We start from the raw sequence: 27857 nt of genomic DNA, 5'->3' as shown, positions 1-27857 counted from the left end.
AACTTGCCAAAGATTAAAACTAGACCTGTATCTCTCACCATGCACTAAACTAAAATCAAAATGGATTAAAGATCTCAATATTAAAACAGAAACTCTGAACCAGTTGGAACAGAGCTTAGGTAGAACCCTTGAAGACATCGGTGTAGGAAAAGATTTTATGAACAAAACCTCAGTTGCCAGTGAACTAGCACAAACAATCAACAAGTGGGATCTCTTCTTATTAAAAGGCTTCTGCACAGCAAGAGAAACCACCAGCAGTGTGAAGAGACAACCCACAATGTGGGAAAAAAATCTTCACCTGCTCTTCCTCAGACAAAGGTCTACTGTCTCAAATCTGTAAAGAACTTATAAAGATCAGACCTCCCAAATTTAAAGACCCAATCAAAAAATTGGCATCTGAAATGAACAGACATTTCTCAGATAAAGAAGTAGGAATAGCAAATAAATACATGAAAAAATGTTCAACATCACTGGTCATTTGAGAGATGCAAATGAAAACAATGCTGAGATTCCACTTCACTCCAGAAAGAATGGCTGCTATCATGACATCCACCAATAACAAATGCTGGCAGGACTGTGGGGAAAGATGAACCCTGCTCCACTGCTGGTAGGAGTGTAGACTGGTGCAAGCACTGTGGAAATCAGTATGGAGATACCTCAAAGAACTAGGACTGGAATTCCCATTTGACCCCACTATTCCACTGCTGGGGATCTTCCCCAAAGAATTAAAAGAATCATACCACAGTCATATATGTGCACCCATGTCCATAGCAGCGCAGTTTGTAATAGCTAAAACTTGGAAACAGCCCAAATGCCCATCAACTGGAGATGGGATAAAGATAATGTGGAGTTTTTATAAAATGGAGTACTACTCAGCCATAAAAAATGAGAAATTAGAGACATTTATAGCTAAGTGGATGCACATTGAGGTGATACTCTTAAGTGAAATAAATAGGACACACATGTGTAAATACCAATATTTTCTCTGGTGTGAGAAACTGAAAGTGTAAATAAGGACTCAATGTATAATAGGTAATGTGAAATAGGAAGAAAAGGGGCAAAGGGGAAGGAAGTGGGAGGGCTAGGGGAAAGGATAGAAGGGAATGGGATTAATATGAGAAAATGGAAAAATAGGAACAAAATCTTTGTAAATAGGACTGGAGGGGTTGAAGGGAGGGCTGGGCAAGGGTGAAAAATAAGAACAAAGAGAGGATATGGAAAGGTGCAAATTTCCAATGATGAATGTCATTATATTGTATACCTAAAATGTACCAATGATTAGAATGAATAATCAATAATGTAAAATAGGAAGAAAAGGTCCAAAGGGGTAGGGTTAGTGGGAGGGGCAGGGGAAAGGAAAGAAGGGAAAGGAAAAATGATGAGAAATGGAAAAAATGGAAATAAAGTCTTTGTAAATAGGGAAGGGTGGAGGGGGTGAAGGGAGGGCTAGGAATGGGGAAAAAATAATAACCAAGATGCATTATGTGAAGGTACAGTTCCCAATGAGAAATGTAATTGTGTTGTATACCTACAATGTACTAATAAAAGAATTTAATACAAAAAAAATAAAAAAAATAATGTATTCAGCAGGTGGTGGCATGGGGAGCAGTAAAGGTAAATCTATAAATAGAGTAGGAATCTATTCTAGTTGGGAGAAATTGCAGCTATTTCCATGATGAAGGAGGTCCAGTGCAACTAACTTGTCCCCAGGTGGCTGGATCTCCCCTCTTTTGGGGAATAGTAATAATCAGGTTTCAGCATTGGCATCTGCTATTAGCAGGTTAGCAATAAACTGCAGTGAGTAGGTGGGAAATCCTTATCAAGTTACATTTGTGGACTCTATGAATAAACCTCTATCTCCACTGCCATGGTACTTTGTTTGTGAGGTTTTTTGTACAGAGCTGTTCATTTTCCAAAAGTCAGAGAGGATGGCTTGGTATGCAAATTGAAAAAGGATATAGATATCTTTATTCTGGTCTGCGAAACCTGTTTTTGTAAGTCTTTACTGATTTTCTAATTATATTTTTTTCTGAACTTGGACTATTGCCTATTTTATTGTTTATTTTATTAACTTATTTATTCAAACATTCAATAGGCAAACTTCCTTTCCTCCTTCTCTCCCTCCCTCTCTCCCCTCTTTTCTTTCTTTCTCTCTTTCTTTTCTTTCTTTCTTTCTTCTTTCTTTCTTTTTCTTTCTCTTTCTTTCTTCTTTCTTTCTTTTCCTTCCTTCGTTCCTTCATTCCTTCCTTCCTTTTTTCCTTTCTTTCTGTTTCAAAAATTAATCACATTGCCCAGCTTTATCAAGGTATAATTGAAAAATGAAAACTGTATGTTTACAGTGTACAATGTGATGTTTTGTTGTAGTTCATTAACATGTCTGATACACTTAGCATTTCTCTGTGGTGAGACCACTTAAGATCTACTTTCTTAGGGGTATGGAAGTCTTCATTTCTCTGCTGTTTTTTAAGATGTCAGCACACGTCGTAATGCCTTGTTCAATAGGATTGCTTTATTTTCAAGCCCACATGTTAATTAAGAGCATATATTCTAGAGTCAGCGATCTGTGCTGAATCCGAGCCATGTGAACTTGGGCAAGTTAATGTCTCTTTAAGTGCCACAGTTCCCTATATTATAAAATGGGGTTGAGAAGAAAAGCTACCCCAGGACAAAGAGACTATTTACATTGAGTTTAGTGGGTCACAGCCCTTTACTCTGCCACTACAGAGCTGTGTGATCTGAACACATCACAGCCTTTCTGAGCTTGAGCTTCCCCACTGATGACAGCAGGGTGATAATAATAAACCTTTCCTCTTCCATTTTAGCATGAGGACCAACTGGGCCAGTGTATGAAAACTCCAAATGACAAATGTCAGTCATTATTTTTACAGGAGTTTCTTTTCATTCCGTCGTGCCTGATCCCATATGATAGCCAAGAGTTTGGTTGCACTGCCTCAGTTTTAGGGAAGCAAGAAGATGTATAGCCTACAAATAAAAGGAATGACTTTGGCAGCATTTCAGCCCCATGGATATGGGTGCTGAGCCCTGGAAGCCTAGCAAGGCATAGCCAAAAGAAAAATAATCTACTCTCTTAGCAATTTTTAAGTATATGATACATTTTTATGAGTATGGTCACCACAATGTAGCAGACTTTCAGAACCTACTCATCCCAACTGAAACTTTTATCCTTTTATCAGTATCTTCCCCATTTCCTCCACTGTTTCCAACCCCTTGGAACTACAATTCGGATCTCTGTTCCTATAAGTTCAATATTTTTACATTCTGCATATAAGTGAAATTATGTTGTGTTTGTCTTTCTATGTCTGGCTTATTTCACTTAAAGTAATATCCATCAGGTTAAAATTTTCTTTATCCATTTGTCTGGCCATAGACACTTAGAGTGATTCCAGCATAGCCATTGTTAATTTAGCAAGGAAAATGGGAGTGAAAATATCTCTTCAGTACATTTGTTACTGTTTTGGGGGGATTATATTTCCAGAAGTAATATTTCTGGATCATATGTTAGTTTCATTTTTTTATTTTTTAGTAATTCCCATACTATTTTCCATAATAAATATACTATTTTACATTCCCACCCATAGTGTGCAAAGGCTCCCCTTTTCTTCACATTTTTTCCAACAATTGTCATCACTCATTTTATAATAGCCATTCTAATAGTTTTCTTGTGGTTTTGATTTGCATTTGCTTGATCAGTGATATTGAGCATTTTAAAAATACATGGTTTGGGCATTTGCATAGCTTCTTTTCAAAAATGTTTATTCAGATCTTTGCCTATTTTTGTGTTGTTTTTGTTATTGAGCTTTTTTATATTTCCTTAAATATTTTGGATATTCACCACTTATGAGATATATGATTTTAAAATATTTTCTCTTTTCTGTATGTTTTCTCTTCATTCTGTTGATTGCATCCTCTTCTGTGCAGAAGCTTTCTAGTTTAATGAAATCCCCTTTGCCTAATTTTGTTTTTATTGCTTATTGCTCATTTTATTGCTTATTTATTGAAGTCATATTCAGAAAAGTTTTACCTGACTCATGCAAATAAGCTTCTTAAAAATATTCTCTTCTAGTCATATTGTATTTAAGGTATTTTTGTTTAAGTTCTTAATCCATTTTGAACTGATTTTGTATACGATAAAGAAAAGGGTATAATTTCATTATTTTTCATGAGTATATCTAGTTTACTAAATCCAGTTATTGAGGAGACTGTCCTTTCCTCATTGTATGTTCCTGATATTTTTATATTAATTTTATTGGTACATTTTAGGTATACAACACAGTTACATTCATCATTGCGATCTTGTACCTTTACATGATGTATCTTGGTTCTTATTTTTTCCCCATTCCCTTAAATATTCCCAAAAATATCCCCTGATATTTTTGTCAAAGATCAACTTATTATAAATGTGTTGGTTTATTTCTGGGCTTTTTATTCTACTCCATTGTCCATGCACACCTATTAGTTCATGGATTTATTTTTATGCCAGTATAATATTGTCTTTATTACTATAAATTTGTAATATACTCTGAAGTCAAATAGTGTGATGTTTCTAGTCTTTGTTATACTGTATTTGCTCAAGATTGCTTTACCTATTCAGGGCCTTTTGTTGTTCTATGTGAGTTTTGTGATTTTTCTATTTATGTGAAATATGCCATTGTCGTTGTGTTAGAAACTACATTGAATATGTAGATCACTTTGGGTAGTTTGCACATTTTAACAATATATTAATTATTCCAACCTATGAATACAGAGTATCTTTCATTTATTTGTGTCATCCGCAATTTATTTTACCACAAATTAATGTCAATCTGTATCTTTTACCATATTCTCTTTTATCTAAAGTGAATTATCAGATGCATAGCACAAATTTTGCCCATTTGATATAATTCCCTTCTCCACTGCCCTCAGGGCTGCCCTTGAATGAAACTTTAATACTGCAATCATTCACTTTAATATGTCAACACATCATTCATAGCATTCTGTAAGTCAGCCATTTTTTTTCTTTAAAATTAAGTTATAAGGAATCTCTACTGAGCCCATAAGGTATATATGGTATGATCAAAAATACAATGAATTTTAAAATTTTTATAAAGTTATCGTAAAAGATGCATTGCCACTCAAAATGCAATATCAAGTGCATTTTATGAAATGCCATTAGGTTCATCTTTTACACAACCAGCCAGTCAAGATATTAGAGGCATTCTTTGCAGACAAGATAAAGCACTAGGACAAGAATCTGTATTGAATGCACTAGCAGTAACCCAAACCACGATTAATACCTTTGGAATAGATTTCTCTCTCTCTCTCTCCCCCTCCCTCTTTCTCTCTTTCTCTCTCTATCTCCACATATACATACATATATATTATATATCATGAATAGTGTATGCAATATGTAATATATGTAACATTTCTACTTCCCTACTTCTCTTCTAGATCAGTCTCTTTATCCACTTCCCTGCTACAAGGTGCATGGAGTAATTGGAAGGTGATGGTGGATCTTCCGCAAAATCACCATCTTCTAGCAGTGATAAGTGGGATTGGGATCATCACAATGTTTATAGGCAAAAGTTGTTTCACCTCCTCATTGCTGTAATGATGATCTTTATTTGCTGTCAAAGAACATCAAGTGGTATTTGGGATTCTGAGATACTCCTATTCTTTAAAATCTACTCGTATATCATCTAGTTCTCAGAGTTCCACTTTTTCCTATTAAATGCTATAAAAATATTTATGAGAGTGGGCAAGGCTATGAATTTAACTTGTGTTGTAATTCAGCCAGTATCAAATTTAAGATTTCATTTGAAAGCATGAGTGTTTTTGCAACTGCATGTCATTGACTACCAGAATCTCATTTTTCACTAGCAATGCAACGATGACAATTATTATCTTCAAAACATTGAACTAGTCCCAAATTTTCATACTTGATGTTTCAATTACCTATAATTTCTCCAAGTATATATATATATATATATACGTTACTCAAAATTCTTGGAATATATTGTATGGATAATTACGTTTTTTAAAGAGGAGAATCAGAGTCTTACAAAATGATTGGAAGGCCGAGGGGAACAGAGATCATGGACACCATTGTCAACAATCAAAGCCTCAGAATGGTAGCAGGGGGGATCACAGAGGGTCATACTGGTGATCTCTAGTAGACACCTGATAACTTATACACGCACTCACTTTTTTTTTTCTTTTTTTTTTTTTTTGGTACTGAGGATCAAACTTGATTCCTTGCACTTGCAGGGCAGACAGGAGAACCACTGAACTAAATCTCTGGCCCCACGCACTCACTTTTGATGAATACTTGAGTATATAAGATATATTAGTTTTCTCTAATATTATTCTAAGTGATAACTGTTAACTGTCTTTTTATTCCAATGTTAGGAATGTCCTAGGGAATGATACAAATTTTGGCAACCTGGAAGACTTACTACTTTGTTCCCACCAATTGTTTCTTATTGGAAATATGGTTTAAATTCCTGAAATTATAGATTACACATGTATACGGCAGATAAAGCACTAATTCTATAGAAAAGATGATCAACAGGTCATCAATATGTGTTAACTGATAGCTGTAAAAATGCATAAAACCACTTATGCTAAATATAGTGCTAAATTTTACTATAAGCCAGTCTCAACTCTTCTTTTTTCTGTTATAGCTTCCAAAGTCTATGTTAAAAAGAAGAGTGAGTGTCTGAAGATGATATACAGCATAAAAATGAATAATGCATCCATTTCTTTTCCATTTAATTCTTTGCTTGTCTATTTTGTGCATGGGTAATCAGGCAGTTTTCTTTCTCCATGACAATGTTGCCTAATAAATTGAGGTAGTTTCTCCACGACTGAGATAGATTTGAAAAGTATTATTTAAATTTTAAAACAAATAGAAAATTATATTTCCTTTCAAAAGTGCCCCCATAATTAAAGTGAGCTGAGATTTACTGAGTTTTTGGAAAAAAAGAGCATAAAGATATTATTCAAAGAATAATGGATACAGGTAGTGACATGAAAGTGTGACCTGAGATTATAGATAAGCAGCAGGGACAGACTTTCCTTGGACTACTTAAATATTCCTTAAGCCATATATAAATATCTGCCCTCATCCTTTTCCCTAACACTTACCATTAGTGCATATTGAAGCCAAAGATGCCTAAATTCCTTGATCCTGTTGGCATATACTCTGGGAATGCTGTAAGCTAGAACAAAACAAATTAAATTACTGGAACACAAGATATTGACCATTCCCATCCACATTTTCCAGTGAGTGTTTTGGAAGACGAGGAGAGGATAGGAGAGAACAGTATCTTAGTTTGAGATTCTTGGGATTTAAATATCTCTGAGATATTATAGTCCTGAGAATGAAATTTAGTGATCTGAAAACCAGGAAATCAAGACAACAGCCAGATGGACTGAGAAATCAGTTTTCTAGAAGAAAGCCAAATGTGCAGGACATGAGTCTGGAAAGTTGCTTTCCTGAGTGTCAGGAGAAGGCCAAATCTATGAGAAGATGTGCCAAACCAGGGCAATGTACCAAGAACTGAACATAGCAAACCAAAAAGAAACAGACCTTAGATTTTAACTATGAAAAGTTAATATCTGCAAAGTGATTTATTCATTACTCTCTCATTTAACAATTATTAAGCATTCATCATGATCCAGGAACTACTCTGTGCCTGAACACAGAAAATACAAGAGATAGTCTGATCCTTGGGCCGGCTGAATTGTCCTCTAGAATTTTTAAAAATTTTCTTCTGTCTAAGGGATGTTATGAACCCAAAGTCATATCTTAAGAAAAGTTTCAACCAGCTTGAATATGATGTTTCTCTACTAAAACTGTCAAAATAAAAGAAGGTAATACAAATACTCTTATGTATATCTCTTTTTCCCCAGCAGGTACTCATTTTTGAGAAATGTATAACTTTGTGTTAGTACTAGCACAAAATTGGGCTTAAACAGCAGGTAAAACACTTGAATTCATGTCCATTTCATTTCACTTTCTGCTTTTATACAACAACAAAGAATAAGATCCAAATGCAAAAGTGACTTTGAAACTTCTTTACTGAAATATTTGTATTCTCCAAATCAAGAAATCATCTGCAGGGAAGATTCAAAATTTATAGTGGAATCTATAAATTCTGACCAAAAGGAATCCATTTCTTTTTTAATTTGGCTTCATTCGGCAGCTTAACTTGAGGTGTCACTCTCATTGTAAAACAACTCATTGGATATGCTGTTAAATAAATTAGATTACATCTTCCAACTAGTAAGTTAAAATCAAATAATTACTGGATAACTTTTGAGAAACATACATAATTACAAATAAACATACGCAAACACTTCAAGGCTACTAGGAAAGCATTTAACAAATTATTGCTTCAGTCACATCAATACTTTAATGACTAAAAGGTTACATTGACTCAACTGTCTAAAATCTGCACTAGAGGAAACTGGCTTGACTGTGTTTATGAGAAAAGAAAACAAAGCATAATGATGACTGTAATAAAAAGTGTTCTATAAATGGATAATGTTATTATTCCCTCTACTCCTGTTATCATATCATTAGCTTATTTACTTTAAAGTGATTTTATACAAACGCTCATTTGAAACAACACTGAGGAAATTTTTAAATTATTTTGAATTTAATAAAACCATGATTCGTATTAAATATTAAATTTATTTTTAAACATTTTTACTTCATTTGGTAATTTAACCCTACCCAAAGGGCAAATCTATAAGGCAATTTAGCTGCTATCATTAATTCTTTATGAATTAGCTGTGACTATCTACTCTGCTCAGGAAGACTCTTATACATCTAATTAGCGCTAATAGCAAATGCCTTTAAAATGTTCAAATTGAAAGAAAAAATATGACAGCAGTTATTCTTATCAGGGAAATGTGCAGACTCTAAGGCATCTTATTAAGGGAGATAATACAGCAGTCAGTTGAAAGATGCCAAGGAGTCTATTCATTTATGTGTGTGATTATTTTTCCATTCTATATACCTACGCAAATCAGGATCTTCAGAATTCCCATAAGCTTCCAAACAAGCAGGTAAATTGGAATTCTTTTAACCCTGAATTGAGAATAAGGAATAGTAGGAGTGAGAGAAAGAGAAAATAAGGGGGAGAAGAAATAAATGGCTAATATACCCAAAGGGGAGAAAATACAGATAGTTTTCTTGGACCCTTAAAAGGGCTGGTTCATTTAATTGTTAATTTGTTCAGGAAATATTTTGGGGATGTCTGCTGTATTTGCTACTGTGGCAAGAATTGGTAATAACTTCAATGTAAAGATAGTGTTCTTGTTCCCAAGCAGCTCACAATTCAAAGGAAAGACAAACCCGAGGACGATGTGGTAATTGCTAAGATGGCTATGCAGAGAGGGCACAGCAGAAGCCTGGGGACAGTGCAGGTGTGGCAGCCCAGGGAATTCAAAAAGCTTAAGAATACAGGACACATGTGCTGTCTCTGGCAGATGGAGCAGGAGTTTGTCAAGTAGATTCAAATAAAAGGTGTTGTCAGCAGAGGGCCATGCTCAGGCATAAGGATACAAACAGCCCGCTGAGTTAAAGAAACTGCAAGATGTGTGCTGGGACTTAAGTGCAAACTCCATTTAGACAGTGGTCAGTTTCTGCTTATCATCAGAAGGAAATAATGGTGGGGGGATTAGCCAATTTGTTTCCTGAGAGGACAGTGTTGCTAACCCATAATAATTAAGCTGAGCCTAAATGAAATGAAATCTACTAAGCCATAACTTGAAAAAAAAATAGCCCTAACCTAACCCCAGTTGTGGTACAGGGGATCAATAGATTTCCCAGAGCCCAGTAACAAATCTAATTACCTGGCAATGGAAGGAAATATACCTAGGTAGTGCCTTGTGGGCCCCAGAGTGATTAGCAGGCAATGATTCACATAGTGGATACGGAGGGCAAAGGGAGGTCTTACCCACGGACAATGGAATAGGAACAGGACTGAGCAGTGGGCAGGACTGCTGTGGTGACATTGACAGCACTTGACCAGGGTTTTCCAGATGGCTAAAAGGAAATGAGAAAAATAAAGTTAGATTGCACCACATAAACTGCCAATGTCTGACCTTTTCTGATCTATGAAAATGACAATTTTTTACAGCTTAACTGAATATTTGCTGAGGGTTTTCCCAGGATCTATCATCTCCTAAGGTCTTTACATATATCACTTAAGCAAATTAAAACCTGCAAGTTCTCTGCAAGATAAATTCAGCTGTGTCCAATCTGCAGAGAGGAAACCAAAGTGGTCAGGTGACACATCCAGAGACAGAAAGCTGCTAAGGAACTGAACAACAACTTCTCTGGTTCCAAAGCCAGAGAAATTTTAAATATGCCAGCTTCTTAATCTGTAGATTGAGAGGTACAAGTGGATAATGAATATTCTAAACCCGTATAAGAAACTGGAGTTGGCTTGCATCAAGAGAGCTAGGAGCCAAGACCCAACTTCCAAGTCTGTAGGGTTTTCTTGCTCATTATTCTCTCTGCTTCTGCACTCTGCCTTCTTCCTGTCCTGAGTCTCTCTTGTTTTCTCTGTCATTGATTTCTCATTTCCTCCCCACGTTCTTCTCCATCTTTTTGCAGTCATGTAGGAATAGGCACGTAAATGTTGGTGCAGCTCAGGTAAGGTTGTAGCAATTAGCAATCATAAAGTCATATTTAAAATACAAAAGAACATGCATTTATATTAGGTGAAAAATAAAAACATAGATTAGTTAATCAAAATAACCATCATTTATCAATTTATCTAGTTTATAATTAATGTGGAGGAAATATTTGAGATGATACTCTAGTAGTCATCTCTGAGAAGAAAAATACTTCTGTCCATCTGACTACTTCCTTTAATTTTTTATTGCAATTTTACTAATAATAAGACAAAATTGTAATACTGTTATTTTCAACTCATTTAACTTTATATCCTTGTTTCTAAAAGTGATATTCATTCAAAAATATAGTGGGCTCGGAAGAAAGCATTTCAGCAACTTCTCGAACATTCTAGCAACTTTCTTTTCTTTTCTAGAAATTCCATCTAGACAAAGTTCATTTTAACTAACTGTATTTCTTCATTAAATAACACTTTAAGATATTTCACTGTGTAATCTCAAAATATAAAAACAGTAACAATTAAATTTTAATTAATTTAATTTTTAAAACTGCTGTATTTTCTCCATTCCTTACTTTTTCTTCCCCATCAGCCAAAATATTTCTCTTTGTATCATTCTTTTGGATCCTTAACTCTTCCTGAACAGGAAAGGAGAGGAGAGCCTACATATAGTTTATGAACCTAGTTAGCACAACAATTTTCTGGATAGAACTATTCATCCTGCCCTTTCAGGTCCCACTATGTTCTTTAACAAGTTATCGAGTTCCCAAAGAAAGTGGAGATAAAATTCAAAATTCATCTAAGAAAATTAAGAAAGCAGAAAGAAATAAACCGGAAGAGAAAGTGTACTAGGAATAGCATTAAAGTGGAAAGGAAGATTAAATTCTTAAAATAATAGATCTGCAGGAGACGTTGAGAGGTCACAGTATACAAAGATGACTTCCAGATAGACAAATATTCTAGGATAGCCACTTCTGCAATATGCTTTGACTCATAGATTGTTGCTCTACTGTCCTGTTCTATCCTTGACCCTGGAATTAAAAAATTACTAGCCCTATCTCAATGATTAATAATATAATTTGTGAACTGAGTGGTTTTTATTTATCAAGGATGCATTCCTTTTTCCCTTTTATGATCAGAAAACAAAATATGAGCAAATCTGACTATTCTTTCCCTTTCTGAAGTGTTTAGAAATTTTCCCTTCATAGTTTTGCAATAATCTTGTTTTCTAGGGTTAGGTTTAGAGTTAGACTGTTCACTTTTATATCGATCCTTTCTTTCACAGCACAAAACGATCATTCTTCAGCAAAGCACAAGGAGGATTAGTATACAGGTCCTCTAATCTCTGGTCATGTGTATTACTCACATATCATCTTTGGGATAATCCTGAAATCTTGCAGTAATTCACTTCTTTACTTCATGAAACAGTGTATGCAGCTCTTGTTTGAGATGCCATTTTTCACTAGAAAAAACAGACCTATTTTCTGAAGTAAAATATATTCTCATTTTGAGACAAGTTGATCTTGCCTATGAGATATTACTCTGTCATAGGCATCTCATGTTAGCATTATAAATATAAAATGAAGATTTTAGTAAGTCTGAGGTATTCCATAAGCTAAAATGTGTAATACCTAACAAGATTTAAATTCAGAACCTTCCTCTGTTTTCTGAAATGTAAAGTTATTTTATTCCATGACTTTTGTAAGATGAACATGCTCGGTACAAATGGGTCATTTATCTCTGGTTATCTATACAACCTAACCTTATCTCATTTTGACAAAAATGTATTTATGACAGCTAACTAGGTAATGTGATTATCTCATGCAGGCAAACATTACTACTCAACCTAACACATATTATCCACCTTAAAATTTCCACAAAAGCACTATACATGATAATTCAAGGGAAATTCATGAATGTACAGTTATATTTCTACCTTGGGGCTTTTTAATATCTTATAAATAACAAGCATGAATTACTTAAATCCCTCAACAGAAATACAATCTTATAACAGTACACTTGTCACACATTATCCTTCATGCAGTTCTCATCATCATCTAATTAGGAAAGTTTCCATTTGCATCAATCATATACTTTCATAATTAATTTACTGCATAAAAAATTTTTCATGTCCCACTACACATATAACTTGCAAGCTATTAGAAGAATTGATGTAGAAAGAGGAGTCCAAATATATTTATTCCATTTAACTTTGTCCTATGAGATTGTTTCCAACATGTGCTATAGGATTTCCTTTGGGTTCAGAATGAGGAAAATTTTCAGAGTATAGATACTCAAAACTGGCTCAGGGTATTTAATACTCACTATCCCTATCATCCACAGACTCCTAGTCACCCTCCCCCCAAAAAAACCATTTAATTTCCTCAGGAATATCTTTTGTCCCTTTCTTACATCTTTAGCTTTGTCCTAGTGTGCCTACTCTGTTATATACCACTGACTATTCATAATATTAATAATATGATGCTACTATATGCTAAATGTCAGGCACTATAGGATGTCTAAAAGTTTGGGGATTATTTCATATTAATATATAGTGAGTAAGAACAAATATAATGTTCATTCACTGCCCTAAGAATTACGATAAGCAAACCTTAATACCAAACTAATCCTGATAAATAGACATTGAACTAAAGAATGACTATTTTAGTTCTAGTATGACCAAACTTCACACTTACAATTCTTAAATTCAATAAAAATAGGTTCCTATATCTATTGAATAAATCTCAGGGAACAACAATGAGTCAATTACATGAGAGCCCAGCTTCTGGTGTACCCATGGAATGAGAGCAGCAAGGAATAGGTCTATTTGTCTAGAGTGGCAGGAACAGAGTGAAAAGTGCTAGAACACAGTCTTCATCACAGGATGACAGTGTAGCATTGGAATCTTGCTTGTTCAGGAAATGATGAGACACAACTTTGTGCTGGATTTTTCTGAAACAAATAGGTTTGTTTAGGAACCAGCAACAAGAGCTACAGGCAAGGTTCTGCAGAAAAAGCAGTACTTAACTCTAGAAGACACCATTCATATTGTAAACTAGGTATATACCTAACCTATACATGGTACTCAGAAACACTGCCAGCACTAACAACACAAGGAGGCCAAGAATATTACTTGAAAAGTCACTCTGACCAAAAAAGATACTATGCTTGTTACGGTTTGTATCTAGATGTCCCCCCAAAGCCTCATGTGGTCATAGGTGGGGCTTTTCAGAGGTAAGTGGATCTAGAGTGTGTGATGCCAGGATCAAGGATGTGATGCTGGGATTGATTCATGGTGCCATGCTAGGATTAAGGCTGCTCCACCCTGGGTATGAGTGCTATTCACCCTAAGGGTGGGTAGGTTGGATAACATATAAGAGACAGAAAATGTGTTGCAGCTTGTCACTTGTAGCTTGCTGCTTGCTGCCTTCTGTCTTCTTCCAGCCATGAATTATTTCTCCTCTGAAATGCCTCTTTGCCAAGTCACTCTGCCTTGGAGCCAACCAACTCTGAACTGAAACTTCTATAAACTATGAGTCAAATAAACCTTTCCTTTTTTAACTTTGGGTGTTGGGTATTTTGTCTCAACAACAAGAAAAGTAACTAAGACAATGCTGATACCTAAAGGTGGTTATTGTGGGAGACAGATGGTTATATACAACACTAAAGCTTTTGTTGTTTCATTTTTGAAAGTGCCCATTAGTGCCATGAAGAGTTTTCAGGAGATTAAGGCCAAACATTTTCTACTATCTTTTACTCTCTTACTAATTTAATGATAGGTTGAATATCTGCATGTATTATCTCACTCATTTCTTTTTTTAAAGATAGTTTTATCCTCTCTAATTTACAGAGAAATATATATGAAGAGAGGTTAATATTTTTATTCAAATTGTACCCAGCCAATAAGCTCTAGAATTGGATTTGAATTCAAGAATTCTCAATCCCAAAGTCATTGCTTTTAATTACTCTACATTTCCATCCTACCTCTGAATTTACACAAATATTGAACCCAGTCCTGAAATGGAATTCAGAGAGAACTTTATTAAGTCACTTAGTGAAGGTTATGAGGGACAAAAGGTATTTTAACTTCTCTAGCTTTGTCACTTTAACTAATTTTTCCAAAATCATCCCATAAACCTTAATCAAATGAAAATGACAACATAATTTTTAGAATTACTTTATACCATGCATCATTACTGACTTTTTGAAAAGCCTAGGTTCTATGGAACACCATTTTAAATAAAGTCAAAATATCTTTGCCTGAATATTTAAATCACATTCTTTTTAAAAAATCAAACCAAAGCATGGTGGCATACACCTGTAATCCCAATAATCTGGGAAGCTGAGGCAGAAGGATCAGAAATTCAAGCCCATTCTGGGAAACAGTGAGACCCTGTCTCAAAAAAAAATTGAAAATAGGTAGGGTTGTAGCTCATGTGTACAGCACTGGCTTCGACCCTGTGAAGCAATATGTTTAATCTCCAGTGCTAGAAAGAAAAAATGGAGTTAATGCTCTGATGTGTTTGATTTTAATCAAAATAAAATTTTATCATTACGAAATTATCCTGGAATTCTACATCATTTAGTATATGTATAGATTTAGAATGATGAAAAAATAAGGCAGAATATAGGAATATATAAAAGAAAAATTATCACTCTGCTTTGACCATTATAGTTCTCTCTCAGTCTTTCATAGTATGATGTATAACATATATACTATATATTATCTATAAGTATGAAATTTCTTTTTCTCATTTATTCTTCATTTTTCCAAGGAATGAATTTAATATACATGAATATCCAAATTGTCGAATCAGGCTCACATAAACCAGCTAAGTTACCAAATGTAAACTCCAGTAATGTATTCAAGGATACTGGCAATCACCACGAACAGACAAAGCAGGCTGAGCTCTAAGGTTATAAAGAGTAGTTCCTCAGGCCCTCCTTTTTGATATTAGACATAGGATCCTCTGGCACAGAACAAAAGCTGAATTTTTCTAGTGAGATTTGTGAGATTTCTCCTATAATGGGGAGCATTTACATTATGAAAAATTTTTACTTAGTACTCAGAGAATTACTCAGTTTAAGTGACATCCTCAAGGGAAACAATGTCACAACAATGTGGATTTATTTACTAGAAGTAATTATCTAACTATGGGCACCCTGTTGAAGCTATTCTGTAAAGAACCCATCCTTGCAGCACATAGGTGAAGGCATGATCACCTGCTCTTCTTTCTCCTGAAAGGATTTATCTGGGAAAGAGAATGAACAGACAGCAGGCTAGCTTCTGTAACATTTTCCTCCCACAGATTATTTAGTAAGGTACAATTCTTTCATCTTTTCTTTTCCTGTTTTCACTGTTTTTTCTTTTTCACAGAAAGTCCTGTTCAAAGGCTATACCTATATCAAGCAGTCCTGTCTACTAGTCACATTGGAGGAAATTTTCTCTACTTTTGTGGGAATTAGTCTGAATGATCTCCGTATAAAATAATGTTCTCTGAGTAAAAGACATAAGGAACCAGAGCATTTCGGGTTAGTGCATCAGTTTGCCCTCATTATCTTGGGAAAAAGAGAGAAAAGGTCAATGTTTTCTTTCATAGTGAGAATAATTCCAATGAAATAAGATACTAAGAGCAGCTGATATCATCGGAATGATACTCATAAGAACACATATTCCTAATTTAATACGTGGCAGAAAAGAGACTTTTCTTCCCAACCAAGTGGTGTAGAACCATGAGAGTTCTCTAGAAGTGGGCTATATGCTGGAAAGTTAAAGGAAATTGTACACATGGAATGCCACTAAAATGAGGTAAGAGACAACAATAACTAACATAACACTGAGAGGCTTCTCTCGCTGTTGCTCTGGATATAGATTGAAAATACTGCTGTGCCCTGATAATTTCTTCAGAAAATCATGGCATGGAATGAAATGTTAAATTAACAGCAGGGGCAGAAACACCAGTGTCTGTGTATAAGGCAATAGCAAAAGGATTGCCCTTTGTGTGTGTTAAGCAGTTAATGCCATAGCTTCAGCTCAGAGGAAGCTGAAGTTCTCTGAAGATGCATCTGTAACTCAGAACAAACCACATAGAACAGTGAGGATTCATTTCTGAGTGTGAACAGGCAGGGGAGAGCCAGCAGTCATGGATGAGTGGGCAGGGGCCTCAACAATTTTAGTGGGGCAGGCATCCCTCCTGATGCTCCAGGCTGTAGGTGCCCAACATTATGTAATCAGCTCTCAGATAGCAATGGTTGGGTGTCCAAGACTCTAATGTGCAGGCTTGAGTTTGACAGTAGTTGAAATAATCAGTCCAGGCTGATTCTGTAAAAGGAAGGGAAGGAGGGACAGAAGAGAGGAAAGAAGCAGCTTTGGAATAATAATGGGAGAGAGAATTTTGAGTTTACTAAACCTGCAAAACTGTGAATAAGAAACCTAACCTTATCTTTTTCCCCAGACAAGACCACATACCTGGTTGCGCAGGTTTTACAAATGTGAACTGTGCCCATTGATTCGTGCAGTGTATTAGCCTAACCCTCACTGGTGAAGCTAGTCATTTTTCTGAAGACAGAGGAAAAAAAAACAGTGAATGTTCTATAATTGCATGAATGGGGCTGAATGTATTTTAGCTCAGCTTAATTATTTGCCTATCTGATATTCTGTCATAGTATAACTAAGAAAAGAGGGGGCCCTGAATTTGAGCCTGGCAACTTATCATGTTGAAATAGAGTGGAGACTTGGTAACTACACTTCACTACCATCATGCAGACCAAATTCAGTTCCACTCAGATTCTTGTGCTGGCATTGTTCTTGGTGTGTTAGGTCCCCATCCACCTGGCCAGTAAGATCTCTGGGAATATACTATTATTTTACAAACTAATTCATACTTACATACACATATAATATGTATAATATTTATTATATATACACACTTATATAAGGCTTCTATCTATTCTTTTATATGCATTTAAATATTTTCATTTGTTCTTATTATCTTACTAAAAAAAACAATACTGACTGATGAGGGAAATCATGCTAATTCTTCCGTATTCTTGCCACTGCCGCCTGTGATTCCTGACTGAAATTCCTGACAGGACAATGAATACCAAAACTCTCACTGCATGTAACCCTTGCCATCCATTCCTCTTCCTCTTTCCCTTCTCTGTCTATATGAAAAATTTCTTATCAATATGCCCACTACTAATAAATATGAAATTATAAAATTAAAATTAAATGTCATAAAATATGAGACAAGTAGAAATGTTAAATTTCTTCCCTATATTCTCTAAGGAAATAATTACCTTAAGGCTAAAAAATTTAAATTCTTGACTTTCTGCTTCTAGACTTTATTTTACTAGGTTTGGTTAACCTTGTTTAACTAGGTAATTGAGAACAAACACATCTTGCCAGTGCTGGATATTCTTTCTGTGGCCCCTCTGATCTGTAAAATTCATATAAACTGAAACATTATATAGACAGATGCAAGTTCTACTTTGCAATATCTGAGTTGGTTGGAACATATCTAGAACTACTGTTTATAATGGATGTTATGAAGATTCTAGAACGGAAGTTCATTAAAAGTCCCTAGTCCTTGCTTTCTGAATTTGTTTCTGGCAGTGTTTTAAACTAGATTCCCAAAAATCTCTTAATGAAAAACACTTAGAAATGTTTGTCAAAATATAACAAATATCATTCTAAAGAACTCACAAGAAAGTAAGGATAATCTCCAGAGGCCAGAATTCAAAAGAGTGACAGGAATCAGAACAGTAGGCTGACTATTGTGATGAATGCCTTAGGGGAACTTGTCAATCTCAGTATTCAGAAGTTTAGGCTTTTTTGTTTTTGTTTTTCTTTTTGTGTTGTCACAGGGCCCCACTATGTGTTACCTTGAACTCACTAAGTAGCCAGTCTGGTCTTGAACTCACAACTTACAGTGATCCTCCTACCTCAGCCTACTGAGTGCTGGGGTTACGGGTGTGTGCCATCACACCCAGCACACCACACAAGCCTGACAAGAACTTTAGGTTTTAGTGGCTGTTCCCAGAACAATATAAATGACCTTGAACTTAAACTGGAAGATATGTGGGAATAGTAATTGCTCCAAAAGGGCTGGAACTGAGAAGTACCGTGCACTCACTGAAAGGTAAAAATTTGCTTATCTTAGCCTGAAATCTGCTAATAAAAATCTGAGAACTCAATATGAACTGAATGTAAGAACTTTCCTGACATGGGTTTGGTTTAAATATGCTTAGAAACTCCTAAATTTAAAAAGTAACCCAGGATAGTTCTGAGTTGGTACTCAGATAACTAAAAATAAATGAAAATTATGGACAAAACTAAATGAGAATTATCTTTGGTGGGTCCACTCTCTTAGATCTTGCTGGATTTCTACAGATACATCTCTAGCATGTATGAACTCACATAAATCAAGAGAACAGACACATAAGGAGCCACACCAACACAAGTAAGATTAGCAGAAAAACAGAATATAATAAATCTCACAAAATCACCAGATATAGCACATAAAGCTTCAAATATTTAAAATCCTTAAGTAAATATAGTAAGTTATCAAAATTTGGAGAAATAAAATATTGAAGTGAAAACCAGGCCAATATGAAAAAAATGGGAATTATAGAGATAATATAAGATAAATACAATAAAAACTGAATGGATATATGAGATTGAATAAAAGACATAAAGACTGAACTGGAATATAGATTAGAAGAAATTTACAAAATACATCTGAAAAAGACAAAGAGATGGAAAATACAAGAAACATGAAGATGGCATAAGGAAGACTAGCATATACCTAACTGGAGTTGAAGCAGAATGGGAAACATAGGAAAGACTACATTAAGCAAGAGACTAGTGATGATTTTTAATAACTAGTTAACAGCATATGAATCTTCAGTCTCAACTAGCATAGCAAATTCCAAAAGGAATGAATACAATGGATACATTATGACATATCTTACTGAAACTTTAGAGGACCAAATACAAGGAGATTTTTAAAGTCACCAAAGAGGGTGATTGATTACTTCTAAAACGAAACTTTCACAGTAACAGAAAGTAATAGAGGTTTCTGTAATCTATATAAGTATAGGTCAAAGCATGCTCTTTTGAGATGAGTTTAAGAAAAGTCACTTTTGTTTTCCTTCTATGAGGAGTCTCTATCAATGGAAAATAAAATTCTTCAAATTACCATAAGTGATAATTTTGTGTTTAAAACACACTCTTGTGGAATACTCATGAGTATATCTCTGAGGCTCACAAGCCCTAACAGTATTTATTTGATCTTCCATATAGTAAAGTGGCAATATGTTCTATTTGTAGAACACACTCATGTCTATACACCTGCCTACACACCAGAGCCATTCTTTCTGGAATTGTCCTTCATGTATTTCCCAAGAGAGCCACGTACTTTGGAGACATCCAGTTGTTCTATCTTTCAATCCATGCCAGGATAGTTCTAATTCAGAAAAACTGTAATGGAACGCCATGGCAGAGCAAAACTGCTTAGTTCATGGCAGCTTAGAAGCACAGCAGGGGGATAGTGCCAGAAAAAAAGAGACAAGTGATCAGACATAGACCCCAAGGTCATGCCTCCATGATCCACCCATATATACCCAGAAGTGTGTTCCACCAATGCCCTTGGTGTCTCTCAAGCCAATCAAGTTGACACAGTCAAGCTAAATCATCAAAGTAGCAAATCTCCAAAACTTTGTTTTCTCTATTTTCCTCTTATCATTAAGAGGCACAAAACATGCTCCTGAAAGAACATGATTTATCATGCCTTTTTCACGACTAGTTCTCAAAAGGCAAAGTTAGTAGTCATTTAAATAAAAAATGAATATAAAACACCAAATACTCGTAAACACTGTAGGTACTTGATTGTCTTCTTTCTGTATATATAGTCAGGAAGAATCAGTATTCAGTGTAGAATATGCTTGGTCCAAGTTTTACACTCCCAGAAAAATTTATGAATTTTTAGACACTTTAACTTCCTCTAGAGAAAAAAGAAAAACAAAACACACCCAAAATACATCCTAACAATTTGGAAAACATAGTAAGCAAAAATTTTTTATACTGTCTTCACAGCAGAAGAATTGGAATCTCATGGGCTGTGGTGAAAGGGTTGCATGCAAAGGTTTTTGACTTCTTCATTTTACATGCACCATTTCTGGTCTAGATTATTATTATGATTACATTCATTATTGGAAATTTGTACCTATACATGATATATCTTGGTTCTTATTTTTTCCCATTCTGCGTCCCTCCCTTCTACCTCTCTACTCCTCCCTATTTGAAAAAGCTTTGTTTTCATTTTTCCTTCTTTTCTCATTTTTTTCTTTCCCTTCTTTCCTTTCCCTCATCCCCTCCGCCAGTACTCCTTCCCTTTTGAACATTTTCTTCCTATTTCACAATATCTATTATACATTTTGGTTCAGGCATAATCATGATGCAAGTAGCAGAATAGAATCCTCTCTTAGTATTTTTAATATTATGCATTATCTCTGAAACTCAGTTTTATCAATTGTAAAATGGGTAAAATGGCCATCTTATAGTAGAGAGTCCTTCTGGTTGAAATATTCTTTTCTCTCAAGGCAAATGCTAAATTCTGTGACCTAACATCAGGAAACTCAATGTCTTTCTCTCCCTTCAGGAGACAGCTAGGGTCAGTACTCTTTTGACATTATTTGGTCAAGGTGAAATATATGCCTCTTTAGAATGAGCAAAATTCTCTCAGCATATATAATTATTTTCCCTAAAAGATACTTCTTCCTTTATCCCATCACCCAGTTACTTTCTATCCAACTTTTGTACTCAAGTTAGATGTGACAATTGAACACTTATTGTGAACCAGGTATGGGATGTCTTTCAACATACCCCGTTACCTATCAATTGTCTTTCTTCTTCCCTTTTCTTTAATGTTAATCTATTCTGAGCCATTTAAAAAAATCACATGTTTGAATAACCATCTATCAATATTCAAAGAAAGAATGTCCTCGATTATTTAATTTGCCATTGATTAGTGGTGGAAACCCCTTCTTGCATGACTGAGTCCCTGTCAAGTTATAAGACTATAGAAGTCTTTCAGTAATGTATGTATTTTGTTGTGAATCCTGCAAAAGACAAACTTTCAAGAAAAATAAAAAACTTAGTGATTTTTAATTTATTTGTATGAATCAGAAAAGCAAAGGGGCTAAGGTACTAAATGGAAATGGATATATTTTTATTTTTATTTGTTTTTGGAATTAGTTTGAGAGATATATTAAAAGCAAAGATCTGTAAAAGGCATTGTGGGTAAACTGTCTTCAGACTCTACTAAGATTTTGAGGCAGGATGCAGAAAGAATCACCATGGAATCCAATCTTGACTACTTTGAGGATGGCACAGACTGTCGCCTATGCCCACAGACCTCAGAAAAGCTTCTCTGGAATGTCAGAAAGGGTAAGCAAGTTCTTGAAGCCCATAATAATTGCTCTAGCCATTAGATCATCCCATCCCGCCATCCTCTGAAACTTATTGAAGTTACATATGCAATAGGAGCTGGTCACAGCATGAATCAAATAAAATTGTCCTTGGAGAGATCATACATATGTATTAACTAAGACTTTTAAGAAGACTTTGATCAAAGCAAACCACAAGGTTCAATTGTGGATGAAACCAGAAGAATTCAGTCTTTTTATCATCATTCACAAGGCCTGAATAAAACTACAGCAAAGGTAAGTGATCTCAGAAGTTAATTCCTGTGTCCACATTATAGTGTGTTATTTTATTCATTCGATACACATTTTCATTTACTGATAATTTAGTGTACATGAAGGGTGTACAAAAATTCCAAATGCAAAGAATGAAAGCTACAACTATGGGGAAGTGAATCAAAAAAAGAAACAAATTGTATTATCTACATGTACCTACTCCCAAGATGATTGTAAACTGCATGTATTGCAAACACATAGTAATAAAAAAATTTAAAACATCAACAATAATAAAAGACCAAGACAATGCAACTAAATAAAGTCTTACATCTAAACTGCAAAATAAAAAAATCACATTTACTATGAAAATAATACAAAATAGAAAAATGAATTTGAACTCTCTGAGAGAAAAGGTTATATTTTTCATATATGCTTTTAGTTAAACAAAGTACAAAGTATATCTTCAATAAATTTTGATAGGATTTAACTCTGATGGACTAAACTGGAAATCATAGAAAAAGAAAGTAGGCACTACAATAACAGTTGTAAGTCTCCTCTAATGGAAATCCACAAATAAGAGTGAATAAGTCAGTCTAGCTTGCTACATCTCTCTCCTCTCTCTCCCTCTGTCTCCCAAATGCACACATACATGCACTCAATTAAGTACTTTCACATTAGAAGGACAGAGTTGCACAAAGAATATGCAAGGTGTGATCGAACAATAGGGAAAATATTTAAATTTTTAAAAATTTATTACAGAGAGAGAAACATTACCAATAATCTTCTTCGACATATATCCCCTTTGCTTGTAATACATTTATCCTATCTTTTTGGCCACTTTCTGAAGCAGTACTGGAAATCTTCTTTTGTGAATTGTGCTGCTCCTTGATGTACTGAAGCAATTCAAAATGTTTACTTATTATGGATATTTGGACTTCAAGGGAAGAGCCACAAGTTGCAGGATGCCAGATCTGGTGAATAAGGTGGAGGAGGGCACACTGTCATGTTTTTACAAGCCTGCCTTTCTGTTGGATGGCACTCAGCAGAAGCATTCTCTTTATTTTTAATCACATCTCATAAAGGAAGAGTAACAGAGCTACTTCAAAAAGTCGCAGTAATGATGGGATAAGTGTGTTCAAAGTGAGGGATGAGTATTTTGAGGGAGATTAATGGGAATGTGTCATTTATTGTATTTTTAAAAAAAATTTAGACACTCAGAATATATTTTGATCACACTGGGTGTGCTTCAGAAAATATAAATTGTTCACTCTCCAGTCTTTCATGAGACTGACTCCTGCCTAAATAGGCAATCATTTGTACTGTGAGATGAGGAGAGCAGCCATGATCTGACAACTAGGAAACCATCTCAGTCCCAGCATTGTCAATTGCAGCCTCGTTTGTATCATAGATCTCATGCGTCCTTAGAAAATTGGCATAGCTGGGATCATGGTGCTAGATATGAGTGGAAAAAATAAACACACAGTAATCATCTTTTAAAAGATTAGACTCATATAGTTCTGAATTTGAATTCTGAGCTCCAGGGTTTGTGACTATGAGATTTGAGGCAAATGACTGGCTTGTAAATAATTATACAAAAGTTTCTCTTCTAGATAATAGGTACAAATGTTCATTTCATAATATTGTTATGAGGGGTAAATAACAACCACAACGCTTGGTTGGTAATAAATATTCAGCAAATATGTTTTGTTGTTTCATAACACTAACCAATTAAACCTTTAGAGGGCCTTCATTTTCTCTCCTGTGGTATTAAAGACGTAGGACATAGCTAGTGCTTCACAGCTCTGTTAGCTTCTAACTTTATACAGTCCTCAACAATAGTAACAAAATAACAGAAATTATTCAAACTAGAACCCTGTGGTTGTTACAAAAGTCTTTGTATTTGGATTTAGGAAATTAATCTGTTTTCAATGTCAAATTTTAAATAAAAACTAGGGACAGAAATTTTGTCTTACAAAAAAATCTCAAAATTACTGACATTAAAACAGTGCAGCACTGCAATATGAACAGAAAATGATTTAATATAACAGAAGCAAGTCCAGAAATATGTGTATATTTGAGTCCGTACATATGAAATTTAATAAGGAAAGCTGAATATTCAATAATTGAATTTCTGGCAACTAAACATTTAGAAAAAAATAAAGTTGTATTGCAAGTCTCATTATGTAAGTAAAACTGCATTTTATATGGATTAAGAAGTTATTTTAATAATGAAAGAAAAAAATCATTAGAAGAAAACAAAATATATTCTCAAATAACTGTGAAAGACCTAAGAAAGTTACATCTTCCAGAGCAATAAAAAAATGATGATATGATAGATTTGTTTGTAAAAAATTGAAGACTTTTGAGCAGGACATAGTGATGCATGCCTGTAATCTTAGCATTTGGGAGGTCAAGGCAGTAGAAACACAAGATCAAGACCACCTTGGCCTACATAGCAAGTTCAAGGGCATCTGGGACTATATAAACATACCTTGTCTCAACAAACAAAAATCCCCTAACAATAGACTTTTGAATAACTAAAATAATTACAAATAAAATTGAAAAATAAGATGGAAAAAAAGGAACACATTTTTTGCAATATATAAGATATGCAAAGGTTTGATGTTTATAATTTAAAACTCTTACATAATAATGATGACAACATAAGAATATCAATAAACAGCTTAAGAAATTATAAATGACTACTATATATAAAAAGTTATCACCTTACGAACCAAAAAATACAAAATTTTTTTTATATATAAAGATGTAAAAAACATTTTAAGTGACAAAATATCCAATGTGAATCAGTGTGTAGGAAGATATGATAGGTTAATAGTAGTATCATGAATTACAATACATTAAAATGGTGTACCAGGCAATTAAAAACATATACGTTCTTAACCTTACAATATGGGTGTTTATTTTAGTTCTATTTTGAAAATGATAAAATGAAGTCACTGAGAGACTAAATAACTCATTTAAGATCATATTACTATCAAAGAGTGAATTGGGATTGTAATCTATTCAGTTTCAATAGAAATGTGCTTATAACACTGTTGTGGCTGCCTCACATCAACAATAGTAGGAGATATGATAAAAATGATGAATATTTAAACTTTAAAAAAATTACAGTAAAAGACACATTGCCATTAATACTTCTCAGTGCCTAGCTGTGCTGTCCTGGGTGCATCAGTGTTCTGAATGGATTAAAATGTTTACTGTTCATGGTTATTTTGACTTTGGGGAAGAGCCAAAGTCTTATGGTGCCAGATCCAGTAAATTACATAGATGAGGACACACTATAATGTTTTTACAAGCCTGCTTTTTGTTGGATGGCACTCAGCAGCAGCATTTACTGTATTTTTTATTATACCCTGTAAAGACTTTCACAAAAGAGTACTTCCAGTCTGCTTCAGAAAATAGCAAGAATGATGGGATAAGTATGTCCAAAATGAAGGGGGATATTTTGAGGGTGATTAATGGCAATGTGTCTTTTACTGTAATAATTTGTTTTAATTTATACATCCACTATATTGTATGTTTTGATCATACTTTCCTTGTATTAACTAATATTCCACAATGTTCTTAATATCCACATTCTCTTACCTACTGTGTTAGCTGGGATGGTAGAAGGAAGGGCAACAGAAAAAGCCTTTTGAAAAAACAGCTTATTTCCAACTTTAGATTGCCCTATATTGTTGACACTATAATTCCATTTCTAGAACTTTTTTTACTTAGGTATTCATGAAAGTACAGTTTTGAATAAGAAACATAAGTTTTGAATAAGAAATGGCACAATATTCAGCAATAGGGTAATGTTGAATAAAGGGTAGCTGATCCAAATTAAGAGATGCTAGAAAAATGATTCTCAGAAATCTTACAAGAAATTATCAAGTATAAAAGTAGTAGTGGAGCAACATGCAAGCTATGGCCATATTAGTATTTAAAAAGTGTATTTGTATATTTATGTAAAAGCGTAGGAAAAATAATTGAAAAAACGTACACGAACTTAGTAATGGAAGAGTCCTCTGTGGAGAAAATTGGGGTTAGAGTGGAAGGCAGTTCAAGGGAATTTTCATAAGTTTCATTATAAACTTTTTTTTATTAACTGTTGCAAAAACTATATTCATAAGCTTCTATGTAAAATATACATTTAAAAAGTTCACACAGCTTAGCATTTCATGGAAAGCTTTCTTTAGCAATGTGACGGATAACTCAGTGAAGTTACCTTCTGCTTATTCAGGCCAAAACACTGCCTACATTGTCTTTACTGGACTGTGATTAGCTCCCATTTCATTTTGATTTCTCTCTGCAAGAAGCCTGATATTTTCTTCTGTTTATTTCCTGAGTCTTATTCCACAGCTTGCTAGCACAGAAAGAAATGTTAATCGCTTCTCCCTTCAAGCTGGAAATAGAACAGCTAACCTACAGGAAGTGATTTTTTTTTTTTACTTCTAAACAACAAATTAATTCTATAAGATCTTTTCTCCCAAGACACATACCTGAACATCACACCTCAATGAACTCTGTGTGGTTTTTCTGAGTATTATCGAACTCATAGACCAAAAGGAGCTGCAAGAATGAGGAAGTAGCTAGTTATCTCCCTTCTAAAGGCATTCATCCTTGATCTGCTTCTGAGCTTATCTTCCCGTGCACATATTTCATTTTCTTTAATGATGAAAAAAGAAGAAAAAAGGCTCCAAATCTTCTCCCATTGCCACTCCAAAGTGAGTTGGTTTTTTTTTTTTTTCAAAGTGCGCTTATTTTGCATGGTATAAAATATCCTGCACAGTGAGTTGGGCTTCTCAGCCAAGTTTATCTTGAAGGTCATTCAGAAACAAACTTCTACTTAAATGAAGGGAAAATCTGTAGACAGCACTCTTTGAAGTAGCGGCTCAGCATGTGCTGAGAACATTCATAGCAAAACTGCTTGTGAAGTATACAAAGCCCATCAGCTTTCACTGCTTAGATAAGGAAGTACACCAAAATCAGGAAGTACAGGGCCCAGCCAGGCTGCTTGGGTTTGAAAACTCACCTTCTAGCTCCTTGATGTTAGGCAGGTAATAAACCCTCTATTTTAGCAATTATAAAATTGCGACTAAAAAACAAAGCAAAAACCAAAAACCAGACTTTAAAGGTTTATGTGAGGATGAAATGAGGAAATGTATGTGAAGCCTTTGGGAGAGTTCCTGACACTTTATGACTGCTAGCTTTCAGGATTGTTATCTTGGCATTGGCATTTAACTTCTTCATGGAAGGATTTATAAAATGGAAATGATTGAATTGATCCTGCCCTGTGCAGTCCCATATGCTGAAGTTCTAACATCCATTACTTCATACTGTAACAGTATTTGGAGATAAGCTCTTTAAAGAGATAATTAAAGTTAATTGAGGTCAGAGGTAAAGCTCTATTCCAGTAAGGGGAAGCAGCTAAGGATGCTTATGAAGAGGAAAGGTCATCAGAGGTCACAGCAGGAAGGTTGTCCTCTACAAACCCATCATTTCTCC

General features: G+C 34.6%; 1 protein-coding gene across 1 annotated transcript in view; it reads right to left on the bottom strand.

Moving 5' to 3' along the window:
• The window catches only part of LOC110347761 (uncharacterized), a 92255-nt gene extending 65169 nt beyond the window's left edge, over positions 1-27086 (bottom strand). The window contains exons 1-3 of the mRNA XM_087183535.1: positions 26852-27086; positions 9966-10054; positions 7144-7217 (exon numbers count right to left, since the gene is read on the bottom strand). Coding sequence (XP_087039661.1) covers positions 7144-7217; positions 9966-10054; positions 26852-26859 — 171 coding nt within the window. The 5' untranslated portion in view covers positions 26860-27086. The remainder of the gene's footprint in view (positions 1-7143; positions 7218-9965; positions 10055-26851) is intronic.
• Between the last annotated feature and the right edge of the window lie 771 nt (positions 27087-27857).

Source organism: Heterocephalus glaber, unplaced genomic scaffold, assembly GCF_053883595.1.
Source record: "Heterocephalus glaber isolate CG9 unplaced genomic scaffold, H.glaber_assembly_v1.0 deba00001481, whole genome shotgun sequence".
NCBI classification, from domain to species: Eukaryota; Metazoa; Chordata; class Mammalia; order Rodentia; family Bathyergidae; genus Heterocephalus; species Heterocephalus glaber.
Note: the sequence above shows the minus strand (reverse complement) of the source record. Positions and strands in the feature narration are given on the sequence as shown.